At 44.0% G+C, this 22,318-nt stretch overlaps 1 protein-coding gene across 1 annotated transcript in view; it reads left to right on the top strand.

Annotated features, from left to right (window-relative positions):
- CDIN1 (CDAN1 interacting nuclease 1) overlaps window positions 1-22,318 on the top strand; it is a 367,051-nt gene that overhangs the window by 193,781 nt on the left and 150,952 nt on the right. The window contains exon 11 of the mRNA XM_040412470.1: window positions 2,418-2,523. Coding sequence (XP_040268404.1) covers window positions 2,418-2,523 — 106 coding nt within the window. The remainder of the gene's footprint in view (window positions 1-2,417; window positions 2,524-22,318) is intronic.

The raw sequence follows: 22,318 nt of genomic DNA, 5'->3' as shown, positions 1-22,318 counted from the left end.
GATACTGAGAAAACACCAGTTTGCTAACGACACTGCTAATGAGCTCTTACCAGAGGAGGCCGTCACACTGTGGAGCTCTCAGTCCACTTAGGGGCTCATAAGCACTCTATTAGGCCTAGTTCACACCTCAGTGATTGTGAGCCTAAGAGTGCGGCCTATGGCTGTATTGTGGCCGGCTAACAGCGAGTCCACAATATCTGGGCACCAGCCGTGTGCGCTCCATATCATGGATTCACTTGGATGGGTCCACATGATGGAGTACAGAATGGAAGCACTACAGAGTACTTCTGTGGGATTTCGGTCCGTGCCTCTGCGCTGCAAAAAAATAGAACATGTACATCCACAAACGGTGGGCACACGATCGCTGCCTGTGCATTGCAAACCACTATTTGTAGTCGGAAACATGGGCACGAGGCGTACACGTTCGTGTGCATAAGCTCTAATCCAGAAGTGGATCCTACACAGTGATAAAGTACAATGCAGACATCTGCACCTGTTGTGTGTTCTTGACCTGCACCTGGCTATGGCTCATAATCACTGATGGAAATCACTGACCAAAACACTAAAGTGTGAACTAGACCATAAAGAAGCACTCTCGTAAGAGTTTTTATTCTCTTACCTGCTAGAAAGGTACATGATGTAATCTGTAGTGAAGGTAATCTTCTTACCGATGGCTGTATGTGTGAGTTATCCCCTCCCTTCAGATCCTCAGCTGTGTCATGTGAACAACACTTTGCAGGAGATTTAAAAACTGGTGAAAAGGAAAACAGGACCTCTGAAAAATGAAAGGTGGTTCTATGGGCAACTAAGCCAGCTTTCCTTTACACTAGTTTTGATAAATCTCCTCCTTTGACGTTCCAAATGACACAGCATCTTATGTGTGGACAGGATGGCAGTTTCTCTATGTATTCCTATGGGATCTTCACTGTCAGTCTCACAGGAATGAATAGAGAAGTAACTGACTTCCTGTCCTGTGTCAGAACACGACACAGCTGAGGATCAGAAGGGAGGTTATAACTCACAAAAACAGTCACTAGTAAGAAGGTTACCTTCATTACAATTTACATCATCTACCTTTCTAACAGGTAAGAGACTAAAAACTTTGTTGGAGTGCTTCTTTAAGCTGAATTCTTAAAGGAAAACTGTCACCAGAATCATCACCATTACACTAAAAACATTGTCTTGCAGCACTTGCTACCTCCTTTCCAGATGTGCTTTTCTTTCCTTGCTGCTTGGTTTCTATCTTGAAAAAATCCACTTTATTCCTTATGCAAAGGAGCCAGTAAGGTGCCCAGAGGGGCGTTATTTTTGTTCAAAGGTGCCCAGGAACGCCCCATTGAGTGCCCAGGCCTGCCCTCCAGCAGAGCCCAAGCACGCCTCTCCTCGGCTCATACTCTACGCCCCCAGCAGCGCCGTTGCTGACGCCCACTACATCACTAACCGCAGAGAACCTCGCCCACCCTTGCTTTCAGTGTCACTGACAAATCTCGCCGCGCTTCTTCTCTTCCAGCAGGAGATGAAACGGTAACTGGGCTCGGCGCATGCCCAGTCAAACATCTGAGGCTGATGCCCTCAGTTCCGAACACTGCCTGCGTCTCCTCTCTTCTGGTTCAACTGAGGGCATCAGCCTCTAATGTTTTACTGGGCATGCGCCGGGCCCAGTGATGGTTTCATCCTCTGCTGGAAGAGAAGGAGAAGAAGCATGGCGAGATTTGTCAGCTTAAATGAGTTCTTACGAGCTCATGAACGGAGCCCTGAAGGGATCTCACAAACGGAAAGCCAAAACGCCAGTGTGAAAGTAGCCTAAGGCTACCGTACCATCACAGAGTTCCTACAAACATAAAGGATTAGATAATGCTTCATGCAGTGAATGGGTTGTCAGGTGGTGGCAATATACGGCATATGTCTTAGGCTACTTTCATGCTAGCAGCACGGACCTCCGGCAGGCTGTTCCATCGGGTGAACAGTTTGCTGGATCCGTCCTGCCGCTAGTGACTGTGTGCCCCCGGACTGCCGCTCCGTCCCTATTGACTATAATGGGGGTGGAGTTCCGGCAGAAGCACGGCGAGAGGCTGCCGGAATCAAACTACGACATGTCCGACATTTATTCCGACAGCCTCTCGCCGTGCGCTGCCGTGCCTCGATGGAACTCTGCCCCGCCCTAATTATAGTCAATGGGGACGGAGCGGCAGTCCGGGGCACACGGTCACTAGCGGCAAGACGGATCCGGCAAACTGTTCCCCCGACGTAACAGCCTGCCGGAGGTCCGTGCTGCTAGTGTGAAAGTAGCCTAATCCGGTGATTCCAGTATTCTGTTCCTATGTCGAACAGAATACCAGAATCTTGGCTCAATTGTGCACCTAGCCTGAGCTGCGTCTTTACTGAAGGTGTTCTTGCTTGTGTCGTTTGCTCTTCAGCTGTCGAAGGCCATGTTATTCATTGGATAGAAAGTAAAGCATCCTTTGGCGATGAGAGTAGTCACCGCATGTATCTGCAGGATCAGTTCTGGAGCTACTGGAACAGGTGAGTCCTCCTGCATGGGACTGCTGTGACGTTACTATATACCCTGGAGAATGTGTGCACTTCAGTCTGCAAACAATACAGGCACATACGTTTCTAGAGAGGCCGACATCAGACTGTTCTAGATTACAGCTTCTCTTTCTACATGATCTGCCATAGACCAGATTCAAAGACCAGATTCCAGATTCAAAGTGAGACCCGAAAACTGGGATACATGAAGTGGCTGCAGCACTCTACTGTGAACTACAGGGCAGATTTACTAATCCTCTGTAATATTGAGACCAGGCCATCTAAAGCTCTTCCAGATTTATCACAGTGGCTGATGCAGGATGATAAGCTTCGTGCATGAATAGAAAAATAAAAAACGTTTAAAACACATGATCAATGCAAAGAATGTACAGTAGGTTTTTAGATCGACTAGCTGGGTGGGAGGAGCTATAAACTAGCTGGGTGTTAGACACTCCCCTATCACTGCCCCTAACACCCAGCTATATACATAGACACTCCCCTATCACCGCCCCTAACACCCAGCTAGTTTATAGCTCCTCACACCAGCTATATACATAGACACTCCCCTATCACTGCCCCTAACACCCAGCTAGTGTATAGCTCCTCCCACCAGCTATATACATAGACACTCCCCTTTCACTGCCCCTATGTATTTAGCTGGTGGGAGGAGCTATAATCTAGCTGGGTGTTAGGCGCAGTGATAGGAGAGTGTCTATGTAAATAACTGGTGGGAGGAGCTATAAACTAGCTGGGTGTTAGGGGCAGTGATAGAGGAGTGTCTATGTATATAGCTGGGTGGGAGGAGCTATAATCTAGCTGGGTGTTAGGGGCAGTGATAGGAGAGTGTCTATGTATATAGCTGGTGGGAGGAGCTATAAACTAGCTGAGTGTTGTTAGGGGCGGTGCTAGAGCTCTGGCAGAGGAAGGAGAAGTGCATCATGGGTTTGGTTGGATACAGCAACAGGAAGTGCTACCTTCAGGATGGAAACTATTCAGAGTGATTTGTACACATGGTTGAAAATAGGTCAAGAGGATTAAAATCAAAATAAAAAAAGCACGGAGAAGATGTACATAGTGGAGGTAACAGCTGCATAAGTACAGTGGGGGAAATAATTATTTGACCCCTCACTGATTTTGTAAGTTTGTCCAATGACAAAGAAATGAAAAGTCTCAGAACAGTATCATTTCAATGGTAGGTTTATTGTAACAGTGGCAGATAGCACATCAAAAGGAAAATCGAAAAAATAACTTTAAATAAAAGATAGCAACTGATTTGCATTTCATTGAGTGAAATAAGTATTTGAACCCTCTAACAAAAAAAGACTTAATACTTGGTGGAAAAACCCTTGTTTGCAAGCACAGAGGTCAAACGTTTCTTGTAATTGATGACCAAGTTTGCGCACATTTTAGGAGGAATGTTGGTCCACTCCTCTTTGCAGATCATCTCTAAATCCCTAAGGTTTCGAGGCTGTCTCTGTGCAACTCTGAGCTTGAGCTCCCTCCATAGGTTTTCGATTGGATTAAGGTCCGGAGACTGACTAGGCCACTCCATGACCTTAATGTGCTTCTTCTTGAGCCACTCCTTTGTTGCCTTTGCTGTATGTTTTGGGTCATTGTCGTGCTGGAACACCCATCCACGACCCATTTTCAGTTTCCTGGCAGAGGGAAGGAGGTTGTTGCTCAGGATTTCACGATACATGGCTCCGTCCATTTTCCCGTTTATGCGAATAAGTTGTCCTGTGCCCTTAGCAGAAAAACACCCCCAAAGCAAAATGTTTCCACCCCCATGCTTGACGGTGGGGACGGTGTTTTGGGGGTCATAGGCAGCATTTTTCTTCCTCCAAACACAGCGAGTTGAGTTAATGCCAAAGAGCTCTATTTTGGTCTCATCAGACCACAGCACCTTCTCCCAGTCACTCTCTGAATCATTCAGGTGTTCATTGGCAAACTTCAGACGGGCCTGCACATGTGCCTTCCTGAGCAGGGGGACCTTGCGAGCCCTGCAGGATTTTAATCCATTGCGGTGTAATGTGTTTCCAATGGTTTTCTTGGTGACTGTGGTCCCTGCTAATTTGAGGTCATTAACTAACTCCTCCCGTGTAGTTCTAGGATGCTTTTTCACCTTTCTCAGAACCATTGACACCCCACGAGGTGAGATCTTGCGTGGAGCCCCAGAGCGAGGTCGATTGATGGTCATTTTGTGCTCCTTCCATTTTCGAACAATCGCACCAACAGTTGTCACCTTCTCTCCCAGCTTCTTGCTAATGGTTTTGTAGCCCATTCCAGCCTTGTGCAGGTCTACAATTTTGTCTCTGACATCCTTGGACAGCTCTTTGGTCTTTCCCATGTTGGAGAGTTTGGAGTCTGCTTGATTGATTGATTCTGTGGACAGGTGTCTTTTATACAGGTGACTAGTTAAGACAGGTGTCCTTAATGAGGGTGACTAATTGAGTAGAAGTGTCTAACCACTCTGTGGGAGCCAGAACTCTTAATGGTTGGTAGGGGTTCAAATACTTATTTCACTCAATGAAATGCAAATCAGTTGCTTTCTTTTATTTAAAGTTATTTTTTCGATTTTCCTTTTGATGTGCTATCTGCCACTGTTACAATAAACCTACCATTGAAATGATACTGTTCTGAGACTTTTCATTTCTTTGTCATTGGACAAACTTACAAAATCAGTGAGGGGTCAAATAATTATTTCCCCCACTGTATATCTTTTAAAAACTATTAGTAATCCTAGAAACTCCCCATGGAGACACCTCTTGTTACATATAAGGAGGTCTTAGAGGGTTATTCCTATCTCAGACTTTCAATGTTAAGTTGGGAAAAACCTAAGCAAGATCCGGCCGTTAACTTGCAGAAACAGCATAGCTGTGGTGAGCAGCAGACTCTTCTGTTTCCATTACTGCGGCCGCCGCTTCCTCGCCCATGAAAGACTGAGAAAAATCTCTAAATTTCGTATCCTTTGGATTGAGATGATTGAATTGACCCCCATGACTTTATAGCTGGTTGTTTCAAACGCTTCTGAATCATATCGCTTTGCAAATGTCACATTCTGGTTCTTTACAAGTCTTGCCTTCTATAATTATTTCTGAAACTTGCTTTTGCAGATTGTGGTGATTTTCTATACCTGCAGGTTTTAAAGGGGTTCTCCAGGATTTTTATACTGATGACCTATTCTCAGATTGGTTCCAACACCATGGACCCCCACCAGTCAGCTGTACAAAGAGGTCCTGGTGTTCCGTGAGCACTTAGGCCTCTTCCTAAGTCAGTGACGTCACCATATATGGTTCACGTGGCCTAAGTGCAGCTCGCTACCATTTAAGTGAATGGGCTTCAGCTGAAAAACCAAGCACTGCCACTATATAATGTATGGCTCAGGGATTGGTTAGCAGTGAGGAAGCCGAAGCACACACCGGAGCTCCGGTAAGCACAGCAGCTTCTTCAAACTTCTGATAGCCGGGGTGTCTGGTGCTCTGAAGATAGGCCATCAATATCAAATTTTTGGATAACCCCTTTTGTCCATTTGATAGAAATATTTTTGCTCCTGAAAGAATATTTCTGAAATCAAGTTGCCATCTTGACACGAGTCCGCAGCCAGTCAGGACTTGTGCCAGCATTGTAACGGCTTTCGTGATAAGAAGCCAACACTGTTATCACTCCCCAGTAATGTCTCCGCTCCTCACCATAAGGAACACTTCATTTGCAGTAATTAAGAGCACTCAAGCATTTTTATTGCCCTGTTGATGAGAGACTGGGCACTGAGGTATCATGAAGGCCGTGCTGTGGCCTCTGTAGGCAGGCGCAGGCACTGGAAGCGCGGCTCAGACGTCTGTCTGTCTCTACTAGTCGGAGCTTTGTTTTCTTTTACTAACTAAATATTTTTACAGTTTTTAATCTTTCAGGTTTATTAAGTTCTACTTTTTCTATATTCATATAGTATAAACCATAAAAAAGTGTATTTTAAAAGTATATATTAATTAGGGATGCATGTAAATCCATGTGTGATGTATCAGAGTGCTCCTATTACACAGGGATGGACAAGGCTACATCTGCTGGAAGTATATAAGGTGGTGGATACTGCCATGGGACACAATGACAGACACTGCTTGAGGGGTCACTGCTGTTTTTGGAAGTACTGTGGCTGCTGTGCAGTGACTGTGGCACAGTACTGTATATTGCATACTCCAGCTGTGGATGAAGCTCTTCTTAACCTCTTAACGCACGGTGGGATGATCGGGCGGGCATTGGAGCGGTGCGCGCCTTATCACTGCAGGGGTCCGGCAGTCCCTGATAGCTGGGACCCTGCTGCATCCACCGGCATCGCTGTTTACAGCGATCCCAGCGGATTAACACCTTCTATGCCGCAGACCGCGACATAGAAGTGGTTTGCGGCGGGTGAAGCATCGAGTCCCCGCGCTGCTGTGGCGGCGGCCCGATGCATGACAAGGCAGCTTAAAGCCGTGCAGAGGCTGCCCAATGCCCTGCACGGCATCAGGACTTGCCTTCTTCGGACGCCGAGGAGATCCAGCCTCAGTCTGGGTCTCCTTAGCAACCTGTTTGTGTACTACTCGCCGTTGTACACGAACAGGCAATGCATTACAATACAAATGTATCACATGATCCACCCCGTTCGATAGACACCATAAAAAAATAAAAACTGTGTAAAAAAAAAAGCCATTTTTGTCACCTTACATCACTAAAAGTGCAACACCAAGCGATCAAAAAGGCGTATGCCCCCAAAAATAGTACCAATCTAACCGTCCCCTCATCCCGCAAAAAATGAGCCCCTACATAGGACAATTCCCCAAAAAAAAATAAAAAATATGGCTATGGGAGACACTAAAACATGATTTTTTTTTGTTTAAAAAATGCTTTTATTGTGTTAAATATATTTTTTTTTAAAGTATACATATTAAGTATTGCCGCGTCTGTAGAAACCTGCTCTATAAAAATACCACATGACCTAACCCCTCAGGTGAACACCATAAAAAACAGAGTCAAAAAAGCCATTCACAAAAAGTGTAATAGCAAGCGATCAAAAAGTCATACGCATCCCAAAATTGTACCAATCAAACCGTCATCTCATCCCGCAAAAATGATACCCGACCTAAGAGAATCGCCCAAAAAATTTAAAAACTATGGCTCTCAGACTATGGTGACACTAAAACATGATTATTTTTTTTTGGTTTCAAAAATATTAGTGTATAAAACTAAAATAAATTAAAAAAAGTTTACATATTAGGTATTGCCGCGTCCGTAACAACCTTCTCTATAAAAATATCACATGATTTAACCCCTCAGGTGAACACCGTAAAAAATAAAAATAAAAACTGTGTCAAAAAGCCATTTTCTCACCTTACATCACATAAAGTGTAATAGCATGCGATCAGAAAGTCATATGCACCCAAAATTGTACCAAACAAACCATCATCTCATACTGAAAAAAATGATCCCCTACATAAGACATTCGCCCAAAAAAAAAAAAAAAAAAACTATGGTTTTTAGAATATGGAGACACAAAAAAAATCATTTTTTTTTAAAATGCTTTATTATGTAAAACTGAAACAATCAACCAAAAAAGTCATATTTGGTATTGTCGCGTCCGTAACAACCTGCTCTATAAAAATAGCTCATGATCTAACCTGTCAGATGGACGTTGTAAATAACAAAAAATAAAAACAGTGGCAAAACAGCTATTTTTTTGTTACCTTGCCTTACAAAAAGTGTAATATAGAGCAACCAAAAATCATCTGTACCCTAAAATAGTACCAACAAAACTGCCACCTTATCCCGTAGTTTCCAAAATGGGGTCACTTTTTGGGAGTTTCTACACTAGTGGTGCATCAGGGGGTCTTCAAATGTGATATGGCAAGTTAAAATTATCCCAGTGAAATCTGCCCTCCAAAAACCATATGGCGTTCCTTTCCTTCTGCGCCCTGCCGTGCGGCCATACAGCAGTTTTTGACCACATATGGGGTGTTTCTGTAAACTACCGAATCAGGGCAATAAATATTGCGTTTTGTTTGGCTGTTAACCTTTGCTTTGTTAACGGAAAAAAATGATTAAAATGGAAAATCTGCCAAAAAAGTGAAATTCTGAAATTTCATATCCATTTTCAATTAATTCTTGTGGAACACCTACAGGGTTAACAACGTTTGTAAAATCAGTTTTTAATACCTTGAGGGGTGTAGTTTTTAAAATGGGGTCACTTTTTGTGGTTTCTATTATGTAAGCCTCACAAAGGGACTTCAGACCTGAACTGGTCCTTAAAAAGTGGGTTTTGGAAATTTTCTGAAAAATTTCAAGATTTGCTTCTAAACTTCTAAACCTTCTAACGTCCCCAAAAAATAAAATGGCATTCACAAAATGATCCAAACATGAAGTAGACATATGGGGAATGTAAAGTAATAACAATTTTAGGAGGTGTCACTAGGTTTCAGGGAGGTTTTAAAAGCAGAGAAATTTAAATTTGGAAAGTTGCAAATTTTTAAATTTTTTGGGTAAATTTGATATTTTTTATAAATAAAAATGAAATATTTTGATTCAAATTTATCACTATCATGAAGTACAATATGTGATGAGAAAACAATCTCAGAATAGCTTGGATAAGTAAAAGCGTTTTAAAGTTATCACCACATAAAGTGACACATGTCAGATTAGCAAAAATCTGTCTGGTCCTTAAGGTGAAAAATGGCCTGGTCCTTAAGGGGTTAAAGAGGACCTCTCACCGCTCCTGACATGTCTGTTTTAATAGCTTCATGCATTCCCCATGTAATAACAATTCTGGAACATCTATTCTTATGTCTGTATGTTGTGCCATTCCTTTATTATTTCTACTAGAAGTTATGAATGAATTGCTAGCAGACTGCAGTAAGGGTACAGAGGGGAGGTAACCAGTTGGGGGTGTGTACCTGCAGAGTCTGAAAATGGCAGCACTGATTGGATACAGTGAGTCTGTGCAGCCCCCCCCCCCCCCCCCCTAACTGGTTACCTCCCCTCTATTCCCTTACTGCAGGCTGCTAGCAATTCATTGATAACTTCTAGCAGAAATAATAAAGGAATGGCACAGCATAGAGCCATAAGAATAGATGCTCCAGAATTGTTATTACATGGGGGATGCAAGCAGTTACTAAAACAGACATGTCAGGAGAGGTGAAAGGTCCTCTTTAAATTATCAGTGTAGCATTGTGTTAGGGAACCTGTCTAATAGCAGAATATCATAAAGGATGAGAAGCTGAGCTCTGTGGTATACAGGTTTATATGGTTTGGAGCAAGGATTCTTGCATGCGAACATATTTTTTTTCTGCATTCGATCCACATTTTGTGCAGGTCGGATGCGGACCCAATAACTTCAATGGGGCTGCAAAAGATGCAGACAGCATACTGTGTGCTGTCTGCATCCGCATGTCCGTTCCGCGGCCCCACAAAAATATAAAGAAGAAGGATAGGACTGTTCTATTATGGGCCGGAAGTTCCATTCCGCAAAATGCAGATTACACACAGCAGGTAACGCGTTTTGTGGATCTGCAATTTGCCGCACAATAGGCTACGGTCATGTGCATGAGCCCTAAATCCTGACAGGACTCCTAGAAGAGACAGTGAGAGTCCTGCTAACCCCTCCCACACAGGATGATTGACAGCTTTCTTTGTACACACACTGATACAGGGTTTGCTGTCAGTAATCCTGTATGAACTGGGTAATCTGGACTCTGTGTCTCTCCTAGGAGTCCTGTCAGGATTTACTTAGAAATCCTTCTCCAAACCATATAAACCTGAATATCATTGAGCTTGGCTTCTCTTTTGCATTCTGCTCTCAGTTTACAGGAGGATCTGCATCATACAATACTGCCTCTGCCAACATAGTTCACCCATGGCATCCTCCAGTAAACTCCACACCATATTTTCACACGTCTATTGCTTGGTTCCCACACCGTGTCCCTATATGAAACTATCAGCCACCATGTGAGTGACAGTGCCCACATCAGTGTCCCACCTTACAAACAGTTCCCAATATTTGGCAGCCTGAGCCCCTTAGGTCTTTACTTACTCTTGCCATGCTGTCATAGATTAAATTAGCATCAATCAAAGCGCTTCCAAAGTCCCCTTAACAGAGCTGGGACAGGATTTAACTTTTTCTTCCTACACGCTGTATGACATACTGATGCTAAACTCGGTATTATCGATTCCATATTGGTACTTTTCGTGGATCTGTGTCCTCACAGCTACAGTACATGTGACATGAAGCTCCCCTTTCTTCTTCAGAATGAGAGATATTATTGTATTGACCTTTTGGGTTTTGCTTCATATTGGAAGCTTTTGGAACATATGCTTTATAGTTGTACCAATATCTTGATATATTCCCCAAATCTGTGTTAAGTAACTGCCTTCGTCCTTCTGTCAGGTTATTGAATTTGCTGCAAAAATGACTTATTTCAATTCTCAGAGGTAGGCAGTAACTTCCAGTCCTGAGAAGGAATTGATGAAGAAAAGTGGCCCATCTGTAGGTTAAATGTATATCCTCCATGGACACTAGAATATGCCTTGCCCTTACCCATGCTGAGCCTCAGGTCAGGTATACAGTTGAGGTTTCATTATATTTCACCTATTACCCATGATTCAATGTTTGCCTTCTTTCCTATGGATAAATGATAAATACTTGTGGGATAATCCTTTTAATCCTAAACTGGAAAACCTGTACATTTGTCCCAGACATGGCCAGCATTTTTCGGTTTGCAGGTGGAGTCTCACTGTCATACCTGGTGGAATCTTTATTTCATAGCATTGCATGCTAGTGATGCATATCATATCTGGTAGGGAACAGTGAAGCCACACCACTGACCTCCACCCACACCACTGTCCCTACCTTCTAGGACAACCCACCCCAAATGGCAGCCCCCAACTGAGCGACAGTCCCAGACCTAACTGAGTGTGCAGGACCTTTTTATGGGAGACAAAAGGGAAAGTCAGAACCAAGGAAGACACAAACATAGAGTAATGTACCAAAAAGGGCCAAATATAATGTCAGTAACCAGAATCAACAGTCAGATGTGAAGTCACTAACAGTTGGAAGATCAGAAGTCCAGGAATCAAAGAAACACAAACTAGGCGTGTGAGGCAAGTAAACCAATCACGGGCAACTGTGGCCAGCAATTGCCTGTTTAAATACCCTGCCTTTAAAGGGTTTCTGTCACCCCGCAAAACTCATTTTTTTTTTTTTGGATAGTTAGATTCCTTATAGTGCGATATAGGAGAATATAATGCTCTTACTTACTTTCATGCGGCCGATTCTTTATAAAACAAACTTTTATAATATGTAAATGAGGGCTCTACCAGCAAGTAGGGCGTCTACTTGCTGGTAGCCGCAGCAGCAATCCGCCCCCTCGCCGTGTTGATTGACAGGGCCAGCCGTGATCTCCTCCTCCGGCCGGCCCTGTCAGTAATTCAAAAATCGCGCGCCTCGCGTCATTCGGCACAGGCGCTCTGAGATGAGGAGGCTCGTATCCTCAGCACTCCCTCAGTGCGCCTGCGCCGATGACATCACCGAAAGAGAAGACGTCATCGGCGCAGGCGCACTGAGGGAGTGCTGAGGAGACGAGCCTCCTCATCTCAGAGCGCCTGCGCTGAATGACGCGAGGCGCGCGATTTTTGAATTACTGACAGGGCCGGCCGGAGGAGGAGATCACGGCTGGCCCTGTCAATCAACACGGCGAGGGGGCGGATTTCTGCAGCAGCTACCAGCAAGTAGACTACCTATTTGCTGGTAGAGCCCTCATTTACATATTATAAAAGTTCGTTTTATAAAGAATCGGCCGCATGAAAGTAAGTAAGAGCATTATATTCTCCTATATCGCACTATGAGGAATCTAACTATCCAAAAAAAAAAATATGAGTTTTGCGGGGTGACAGAAACCCTTTAAGAGGCCAATAACACCATGTATCCCTGTTCCCTGATAAACTAAACAGCCCCACTGTCAGTGGGGCAGGTTGCCAAGGTGATTGAGTAACACCGGCGGTGCCGCATTACAGCGGTCAGTCTTGCCACAGGGTCCTATATGAATAAGTACATGACACTGCCCTTCTGTATACTTCTCCATTACCTTGCCTCAAATAAGGATAATTTTAGTTTCCTGTTCTATTTCTTTTAATACAGGGTGGCCTACAAAAAAGTAGCCCGCCACAAATATCTCCAGATCAAACTGCCTAATAGTAAATCTGTCTTAGTTATCCATAGCAACCAATCAGAGCTCAGCTTTAATTTTTTTCAGATCCTTGTAGGAACTGAAAGCTGAGCTCTGATTGGTTGCTATGGGCAAATAAGACTGATTTACTACTCAGTTTGATAAAAGTTGCCAATTGTGCCAGAAAGATGGTGTCCTCCCTGGAACAACGAATAGTGATTGTGGAAGGCTATGTGCGAAGCAGATCGATTAAGGAAACGCAAAATACATTTGCCAACAAGTTCCCTGGAACAAAGCCACCAGCTAAACGCTGTATTCAGAGCCTGGTTCAGACATGGCATCATCAAACATGAAGAAACCGAGGCCTCCATCGATCAGGATGAAACAATATCTGATCTTAGGGAGACCAGCTAGAGAAAACACTGTGGACCTCATTTAAGAGTCTCGACACAGCAATCCAAAGTGCAAAGCTCCCTGGGAAACAGTAAAATGCAAAATAACTGTGGAGCCCCAGCTATAGGTCTTCAACCCGAAACAGCTGTCTGTGGATGGATAACTGGCTTAGGTCTTCCCCATCACATCCTTAAAGCTTGTAAAAGAGCGGTATCTTGACATAGGGGCCATTTAATATGGTGGATTTGGTGATCTCTGTAATTGGGACACCCCTTTGCTCGGTTTTCCTTCCTTTGAGGGATATCTGGCTTTCACTGTGTTGAAGACCCATAACTGGGGCTCCAGAGTTATTTTGCATATTAACGATCAGGCTGGTTGAAGTTGTACCTTAAATTCAGCAGCAGATTGTAAGTAGCCTCCAAAAATCAACCCGAAGACTGTCTCAGCAAGATGGTGTATCACTAACAAGGTGTCAGCGAGTGCTGAAATCTCTGAACCTGAAACCGTAGAGAATAATGTGTGTGCAGGAACTGAGTCAGACAAAGGTAAGCGCGCAAATTACTGGACTTGGTTGTTGACTATGATTGCTGACAGACATTTGGACCCATTGTTGTACTTCATGATGGACAAAGCTTGGTTTCATTTATCAGGCCACGTAAATTCCCAGAATAGGAGGTACTGGTCTGCTGAAAATCCCCATTTGACTCACGAAACACCACTTCACGACCAGAAAATTGGCGTTTGGTGTGCATTGTCGGGAACATATATAGTGGGCCCAATTTTCTTCAAATCAACTGTGAATACCGCAATTTACCTGGACATCTTTGAACAGTTTTACAACCAACTAACACCAGAAGGAAAAATGTCCTGCTTTTTCCAACAAGATGGGTCAACATGCCAGACCTCACGGGACTCACTGGACGGGTTCATGAACTGTATATGGAGGAGCGAACTGTGAGCGCGGGGTTATGGCCACCACGTTCCACAGACTTGTCCACATGCGATTTTTATCTGTGGAAAAATGTAAAACAGAAAGTGTCCGCTAACAATCCACATCCCCTGGAAGACTCAAGGAGAATTTCACAAACGCCATCACTGCTGAAGAGCTGCAAGCCGTCCGTATCAGCCAACATAATCCGACGTGCCCAAAGATGCATAGACCTGAAAGTGGATCACTTTCAGCATCTTTTGTGACTTGTGGGTAATTAAAAAAAATAAAAAAATCCACTTGCTCATCTTGTCATACTATCGCTGGAGGCGGGCTACTTTTTTGTGGGGCACCCTGTATAACGCACATGTAATACCATAGAAATCAGTCAAGAAAATTACGTATTTTATAGATATGCCCAAAAATATTTTCCATTGATTTCTATATTTAGAAAATGTTTTCTGACATATTGACCTTAAAACACCCCGAATGTACCATTGATATTGCAGAACTAAGCAGGTATATTTGTTAGCTGATTTGTTCGGAAAAACTCAGAAAAGTGGCAAGATTGGTAAATTTGTGCAATATCTAAAATATCGGGCATAAAATTCTTTCAGATCTGCATGTAGCATGTGGGTAAACATCATGTAGTGTGGACACCTGGGGTCATCTACAAGGAACCTGGCTTCTGATGAAATACACAGAGCGGCTTTATTCTGCTTCACCTTAAAATGCTTTTCTGAGGTTAGATATCCAGGAATCTGTCAGGTATGAGCTGGTCATGCACAGGCAGTTTTCACATCTCCACAGGCAGCCAAGGCTAGGCCACCAAAGGTCATCCTTCATGTCACAGTACGTCAGCTGGTTGACATGTTGTGATGCCAGCCTGCCACGCTCTGCAGTTCTGACCCTGACTGCACTGGAGGATTCCTGTCTGCAGCCCTGGCACAATGAATATTCATTGGCGAGAAGAACCTTTTGTTAATGAACTAGTGGTGACTCAGTACAAGTAATGGATAGGTACCACAGCTCTCCTGCTTGTAGTTTAATGGCTATAGCTTGGATGGGTTTGTTGCCTACTAGTCACTGAGAAATATGAATCTTTCAAAAGCTTTGCAGTTTACAGTTTAGAAATAACCTGCAGGTAAAGTTGAGTCACTTTGCTATTACATTTTATTTCTTGTCTTGTACATTCATAAATCTGTAGGCTCCAGTGCTGAAATGAGTGTAAGGCCATCTGAGATATTGTAAACTATGAGGAATTCATACAGAAAGTACGGTATATTAGATAATGGCCGTAAGGTTATGGAAATCAAGGAAGTTGCAGGTGTTGATAAGATCTGCAGAGGATCACATTTTCAAGCACCTAGTTCCAATCTGTGGCATGTGGTAGGAGCATAAAAGCCAGAAATTAAAGCCAAGTTTTTTTATCCACATGAAACCTCAAAAATCAGATCAAATTGTGTGGGATGATTGTGCGATGCCTCCTTTTTGTTGACGTGCCATTTTTGCCACTTGTCACAATTTGAGAGGGACAGAATGCTTGAACTGAGATACCTTAGCTTATCACTCTGGCTACACGCCTAGGCCGATATGTCAGCATTGTTGGACGGATTGTCTGATAAGAAGAATAGTGGTAAAGATCCATTCTGTACTGCAAGTGAAATTGGAAGTCAGAATCCAAGTCTAGGGAGGCAAACAGTGTCTACACAAACCATTAGAAGGCGTTTGCATGACATTGGGCTAGGAGCCAGACGTCCAGCTACAGGTGTTCCATTGACCTTGCTCCACCATTCTCAAAGGCTATCATGGTGCACAGCAAGAGGGCAATGGAGACTGGAATGGAGGTCTATCCTCTTCAGCGATGAGTCCCTCTTTTGTCTCGGATGCAATGATTGACAGAGATTGATCAGGAAACCACAAGGCTAACGCCATGAAGAGGCCTTCACAAGGGAACGTCACACCGGCCCTACTTGCTGAATTATAGTGTGGTGTGGCATAATGTACGGTAGCTAGTCTTAATTTCAGCTACACTAACAGCTCAGCGTTACCCTCAATTAGGCCTATTGCACACGACCGTATGGCTTTTTCAGTGTTTTGCGATCCGTTTTTCACGGATCCGTTGTTCCGTTTTTTGTTTCCGTTGTGTTTCCGTTTCTGTTCCGTTTTTCCGTTCCGTTTTTCCGTATGGCATATACAGTATACAGTAATTACATAGATAAAATTGGGCTGGGCATAACATTTTCAATAGATGGTTCAGCAAAAAACGGAACGGAAACGGAAGACATACGGATGCATTTCCGTATGTGTTCGGTTTTTTTGCGGACCCATTGACTTGAATGGAGCCACGGACTGTGATTTGCGGGCAATAATAGGACATGTTCTATGTTAAAACGGAACGGAAATACGGAAACGGAATGCATGCGGACCTATTGAAATGAATGGTTCCGTATACGGACCGTATACGGAACGCAAAAAACGTCCAGTAAACGGGAAAAAAAAACGTCCGTGTGCAATAGGCCTTAGTCGTGAAACCAGTGGTTCAGCCATTTCTCCAGTGTCCCAGCAGCTGTCAACAGGACAGTGCCAGGCCGCATGTCACTCATGCTACTGTGAGCAGCCTGTGTGACTTAAACATGCTACCATGGCCTGCAGTGTCTCCAGACATATTTCCCATCAAGTACATCTGGGATGTCATTGGTTGGTAATTGCAAAAGGAGCCTCCAGCAGTGGATCTTGATGATTTGTGTGCCAAAGTGCATTCAGCATCACAAACCATTCCTCGGACAACCATTAATCACCTCACTAATAGCATGCCAAGGCGTGTATTTCTACACGCGGCACTTGAACAGGATGAATAAGTACTGAAGAAAATCTAGATGTTTTGAATATGTTGTTTCCATTTTTATTAATCCAGTGATTTCCATAATTCCATGACTTCCTTTTTGGTGTTGCAGTGCCATTTGGCCCCATTAACTATATTGGGGACCGACGGAGATCTGGCAGATCTCCGCCGGTCCCTATTATAGTTAATGGGGCCAGATGGCATTTCAACACAAACATCCGCTGAACTGGCCAATTCTCTGCATATTTGCCGGGTTGTGGCCAGATGCATTCCATCAATGCCGGAATGCAGCCGTCTGAACAGCCTGCCGGATCCTGAGCGCTAGTGTGAAACTAGCCTTAGTTATACAAGTTTAGCACTGTGTAAGAAGAGTCTATGAGATGTCCTGTGAAGATGGCTATTTCCACACTGTTCCATAACTGAGCTCTGTCTGCTTGCTTTTTGCAGTTAATGCACACAAAGCTGGAAGTTTTTGTAGTGTTGTCGACTTGGAAATAAAAAAGCTGAAATACTCTTTGTTAGGCCTCCTGCACACGACCGTATGGCTTTTTCAGTATTTTGCGGTCCGTTTTTTGTTTCAGTAGTGTTTCCACTTCCGTTCCATTTTGCCGTTCCGTATTTCTGTTTGGTTTCCGTTTTTGCAGATCGCAAACGGAAACTGAAGCATAAAATAATGTTTAAACAGTAAGTACATAAAAAAATTGGGTTGGCCATAAAATTTTCAATAGATGGTTCCGCAAAAACGGAATGGATACGGAAGACATACAGATGCATTCCGTTTTTTTTTGCAGACCCATTGACTTGAATGGAGCCACGGATCGTTATTTGCGAGCAATAATAGGACATAGGGAAAAGTTTTTTTTGCGGATCTATTGAAATGAATGCAAAACGCAAAAAACTGAACGTAAACAGAAAAAAAAACGTCTGTGTGCAGGAGGCCTTACTCTGTAATTCTCTGTCTCTCCTGTTATCGGCAGAGATTTGCCGGTTAGCTCAATACACAATACGTGTGTAATACTTCTTGAAGGGGTGAGCAGATTATCCTAGTAATTTGTAGGATGAATGATGTTATTTTTGTAAGGTATTTGGTATATTGCTTTTCTGCTGTAGCAAGAAGAGGTTAATTTACCTTCCCTGCATTCCTCTCATTGACTGGCTCAGGGTATGAGGAGCCGTCAGATTCTATCTAGTCTCCAGCCTTGGCCGTCTAAAGATGTAGGCCAGTTGACAATGCAAATGCTGTTTTTTTTCCCTTCTCCGTTTAATGTCCCTTCACCCAACCCTCAATCCTCCCCCCCCCCCATCTCACTCTTTCAAATATTGTTATATCACCCAAGAGCTCAGCGCCATTCCGACAGCGCTTTCAGCACATATCTACTTTACCGCAAGGCTTCTACGCCACATCCAGCGTTGCCCCCTCCAAACCCACATTCGACAAGCATCTCGCCTCACAAACGATAAGAGCTGACAGAGCAGATCTTGAAATTTCCTTATCTTTTTCCCCCCGTTCTTATTTTGCCACAGGCCCTGGTCAGATGTTCTCCTCCGTGTCAGGAGAATGTCAGCATCCACGAACCCTACCTTTCAGAACTTCCTGTAATTTCTTAATTGGCATTTACAAGTGACATTTCCAATGTGGGCTCTGGAGCTGACCGTACAAGGCAGTAAAGAGACATTTCAGACACTACACATTGGAAATCTCTTTTCATCTCTTCCTCTAAAATGGTTATTTTTTTTAACTGATTGACTTTTTTTCTGTATTTATTTTACTCACTTGTACAGCGCTGACATATTCCGCATTGCTTTACAGAGATTAGCATCGCGTTGTCCCCAAAATTCCCTATCAGTATGTCTTTGGAGTGTGGGAGGAAACCCATCAAACACAGCGAGAACATAAAAAAACTCCATGCAGATCTTGTCCTTGGTCATATTCGAACCTAGGACCCCAGTGCTGCCAGCAGCAGTGCTAACCACTGAGCCACCATGCTGCACCAGTGCTAACCACTGAGCCACCATGCTGCACCAGTGCTAACCACTGAGCCACCATGCTGCACCAGTGCTAACCACTGAGCCACCATGCTGCACCAGTGCTAACCACTGAGCCACCATGCTGCACCAGTGCTAACCACTGAGCCACCATGCTGCACCAGTGCTAACCACTGAGCCACCATGCTGCACCAGTGCTAACCACTGAGCCACCATGCTGCACCAGTGCTAACCACTGAGCCACCATGCTGCACCAGTGCTAACCACTGAGCCACCATGCTGCCCATGTGGTATAGTTTATATCCCAAAATATCACATTATGTAGAACGTTACATGCTGTGTTGATACCAGGGATTATATGCGCACAGGTAAGGAAAATTAATGGTGGAATTCAGGATCTTTAGGGTGCGGCCACATGGGGAGGATTTTCTGCTGGTTAATTTCCTCCATGGATTTTTCTGCCAATCCGCATGAGTTACGCCAGTATTTGTTGAAGGTTTTGCCGCAGTTTTTTCCCTATGCATTGCAAAGGCTGAAGTCCACAGTGGAAATCTACAGCATAAGGCCTCATGCACACGACCGGGTTTTTTTGCGGTCCGCAAAAACGGGGTCCGTAGGTCCGTGATCCGTGTCCGTTTTTTCTTCCGTGGGTCTTCCTTGATTTTTGGAGGATTCACGGACATGAAGGAAAAAGTCGTTTTGGTGTCCGCCTGGCCGTGCGGAGCCAAACGGATTCGTCCTGATTTACAATGCAAGTCAATGGGGACGGATCCGTTTGACGTTGACACAATATGGTGCAATTGCAAACGGATCCGTCCCCCATTGACTTTCAATGTAAAGTCAGGAGTCCCTATTATACCATCGGATCGGAGTTTTCTCCAATCCGATGGTATATTTTAACTTGAAGCGTCCCCATCACCATGGGAACGCCTCTATGTTAGAATATACCATCGGATTTGAGTTAGATCGTGAAAACTCATATCCGACAGTATATTCTAACACAGAAGAATATTCTAACACGTAGAATATACTACGAACTGTGTACATGACTGCCCCCTGCTGCCTGGCAGCACCCGATCTCTTATAGGGGGCTATGATCCGCACAATTAACCCCTCAGGTGCCGCACCTAAGGGGTTAATTTTGCGTATCATAGCCCCCTGTAAGAGATCAGGTGCTGCCAGGCAGGAGGGGGCACATCCCCCTCCCTCCCCAGTTTTAAATTCATTGGTGGCCAGTGTGCCCCCCCTTTCTCCCTCCCCTGTATTACATTAATTGGTGGCCAGTGCGGCCCCCCCTCCCTCCCCTGTATTACTGTACATTCATTGGTGGCCAGTGGGACCCCCCTCCCTCCCCTGTATTACTGTACATTCATTGGTGGCTAATGCGGCTCCCCCTCCTAATTAAAATCCCCCCCCCCCCTATCATTGGTGGCAGCGGAGAGTTCCGATCGGAGTCCCAGTTTAATCGCTGGGGCTCCGATCGGTAACCATGGCAACCAGGACACTACTGCAGTCCTGGTTGCCATGGTTACTTAGCAATTTTTAGAAGCATTATACTTACCTTCTCTGTCTGTGACCGGCTGGGCGCTCCTCCTACTGGTAAGTGAAAGGTCTGTGCGGCGCATTGCTTATAGCACAGACCTTTCACTTACCAGTAGGAGGAGCGCCCGGCCGGTCACAGACATCGCAGGTACAGTCTTGTGAAAAAATTAGGACACCCTTTGAAAGCATGTGGTTTTTTGTAACATTTTTAATAAATGGTTATTTCATCTCCGTTTCAACAATACAGAGAGATTAAAGTAATCCGACTAAACAAAGAAAACTGAAGAAAAGTCTTTTCAAGATCTTCTGTAAATGTCATTCTACAAAAATGCCTATTCTAACTGAGGAAAAAGATAGGACACCCTTGCCCCTAATAGCGAGTGTTACCTCCTTTGGCTGAAATAACTGCAGTGAGACGGTTCTTGTAGCCATCTACCAGTCTTCGACATCGGTCTGAGGAAATTTTACCCCACTCCTCAATGCAGAACTTTTTCAGCTGTGAGATGTTTGAGGGGTTTCTTGCACGTACAGCCCTTTTCAAGTCACCCCACAGCATCTCAATGGGATTCAAATCTGGACTTTGACTTGGCCATTCCAGGACTCTCCATTTCTTCTTTTTCAGCCAATCTTTGGTTGATTTACTAGTATGTTTTGGGTCATTGTCATGTTGCATGGTCCAGTTCCGCTTCAGCTTTAATTTTCTAACTGATGGTCTCACATGTTCTTCAAGCACCTTCTGATACACAGTAGAATTCATTGTGGATTCTATGATGGTGAGCTGACCAGGTCCTGCTGCAGCAAAGCAGCCCCAAACCATGACACTTCCACCTCCATGCTTCACAGTTGGTATGAGGTTCTTTTCTTGGAATGCTGTGTTTGGTTTACGCCAAACATGTCCTCTGCTGTTGTGTCCAAATAATTCAATTTTGGACTCATCTGTCCAAAGAACATTATTCCAGAAGTCCTGGTCTTTGTCAACTTTATCGCTGGCAAATGTCAGTCTGGCCTCGATGTTTCTCTTGGAAAGCAAAGGTTTCCTCCTTGCACACCTCCCATGCAAGTTAAACTTGTACAGTCTCTTTCTGATTGTAGAGGCATGTACTTCTACATCAACAGTAGCCAGAGCCTGCTGTAGTTCTCGAGATGACACTTTAGGGTTTTTGGATACCTCTTTTAGCATCTTGCGGTCTGCTCTTGGGGTGAACTTGCTGGGGCGACCAGTCCTGGGCATGTTGGCAGTTGTTTTGAAAGCCCTCCACTTGTAGACTATCTTCCGGACAGTGGAATGGCTGATTTCAAAATCTTTGGAGATCTTTTTAAATCCCTTCCCAGACTCATAGGCTGCTACAATCTTTTTTCTGAAGTCCTCTGACAGCTCTTTTGCTCTCACCATGGTGCTCACTCTCACTTCAACAGTCAGGAGCACACCAAACTAAATGTCTGAGGTTTAAATAGGGCAAGCCTCATTCAACATGCAGAGTAACGATCTACTAATTATGTGCACCTGGTGTGATATACCTGTGTGAGATCTGAGCCAATTTAAGAGGGAATACATGTGAGGGTGTCCTATCTTTTTCCTCAGTTAGAATAGGCATTTTTGTAGAATGACATTTACAGAAGATCTTGAAAAGACTTTTCTTCAGTTTTCTTTGTTTAGTTGGATTACTTTAATCTCTCTGTATTGTTGAAACGGAGATGAAATAACCATTTATTAAAAATGTTACAAAAAACCACATGCTTTCAAAGGGTGTCCTAATTTTTTCACATGACTGTAAGTATAATGCTTCTAAAAATTGCTAAGTAACCATGGCAACCAGGACTGCAGTAGTGTCCTGGTTGCCATGGTTACCGATCGGAGCCCCAGCGATTAAACTGGGACTCCGATCGGAACTTTCCGCTGCCACCAATGAT

Source organism: Bufo bufo, chromosome 11 (assembly GCF_905171765.1).
Source record: "Bufo bufo chromosome 11, aBufBuf1.1, whole genome shotgun sequence".
Lineage (NCBI taxonomy): Eukaryota > Metazoa > Chordata > Amphibia > Anura > Bufonidae > Bufo > Bufo bufo.
The sequence above is the reverse complement of the archived record's forward strand: the minus strand, read 5'-3'. Positions and strand labels throughout refer to the sequence as shown.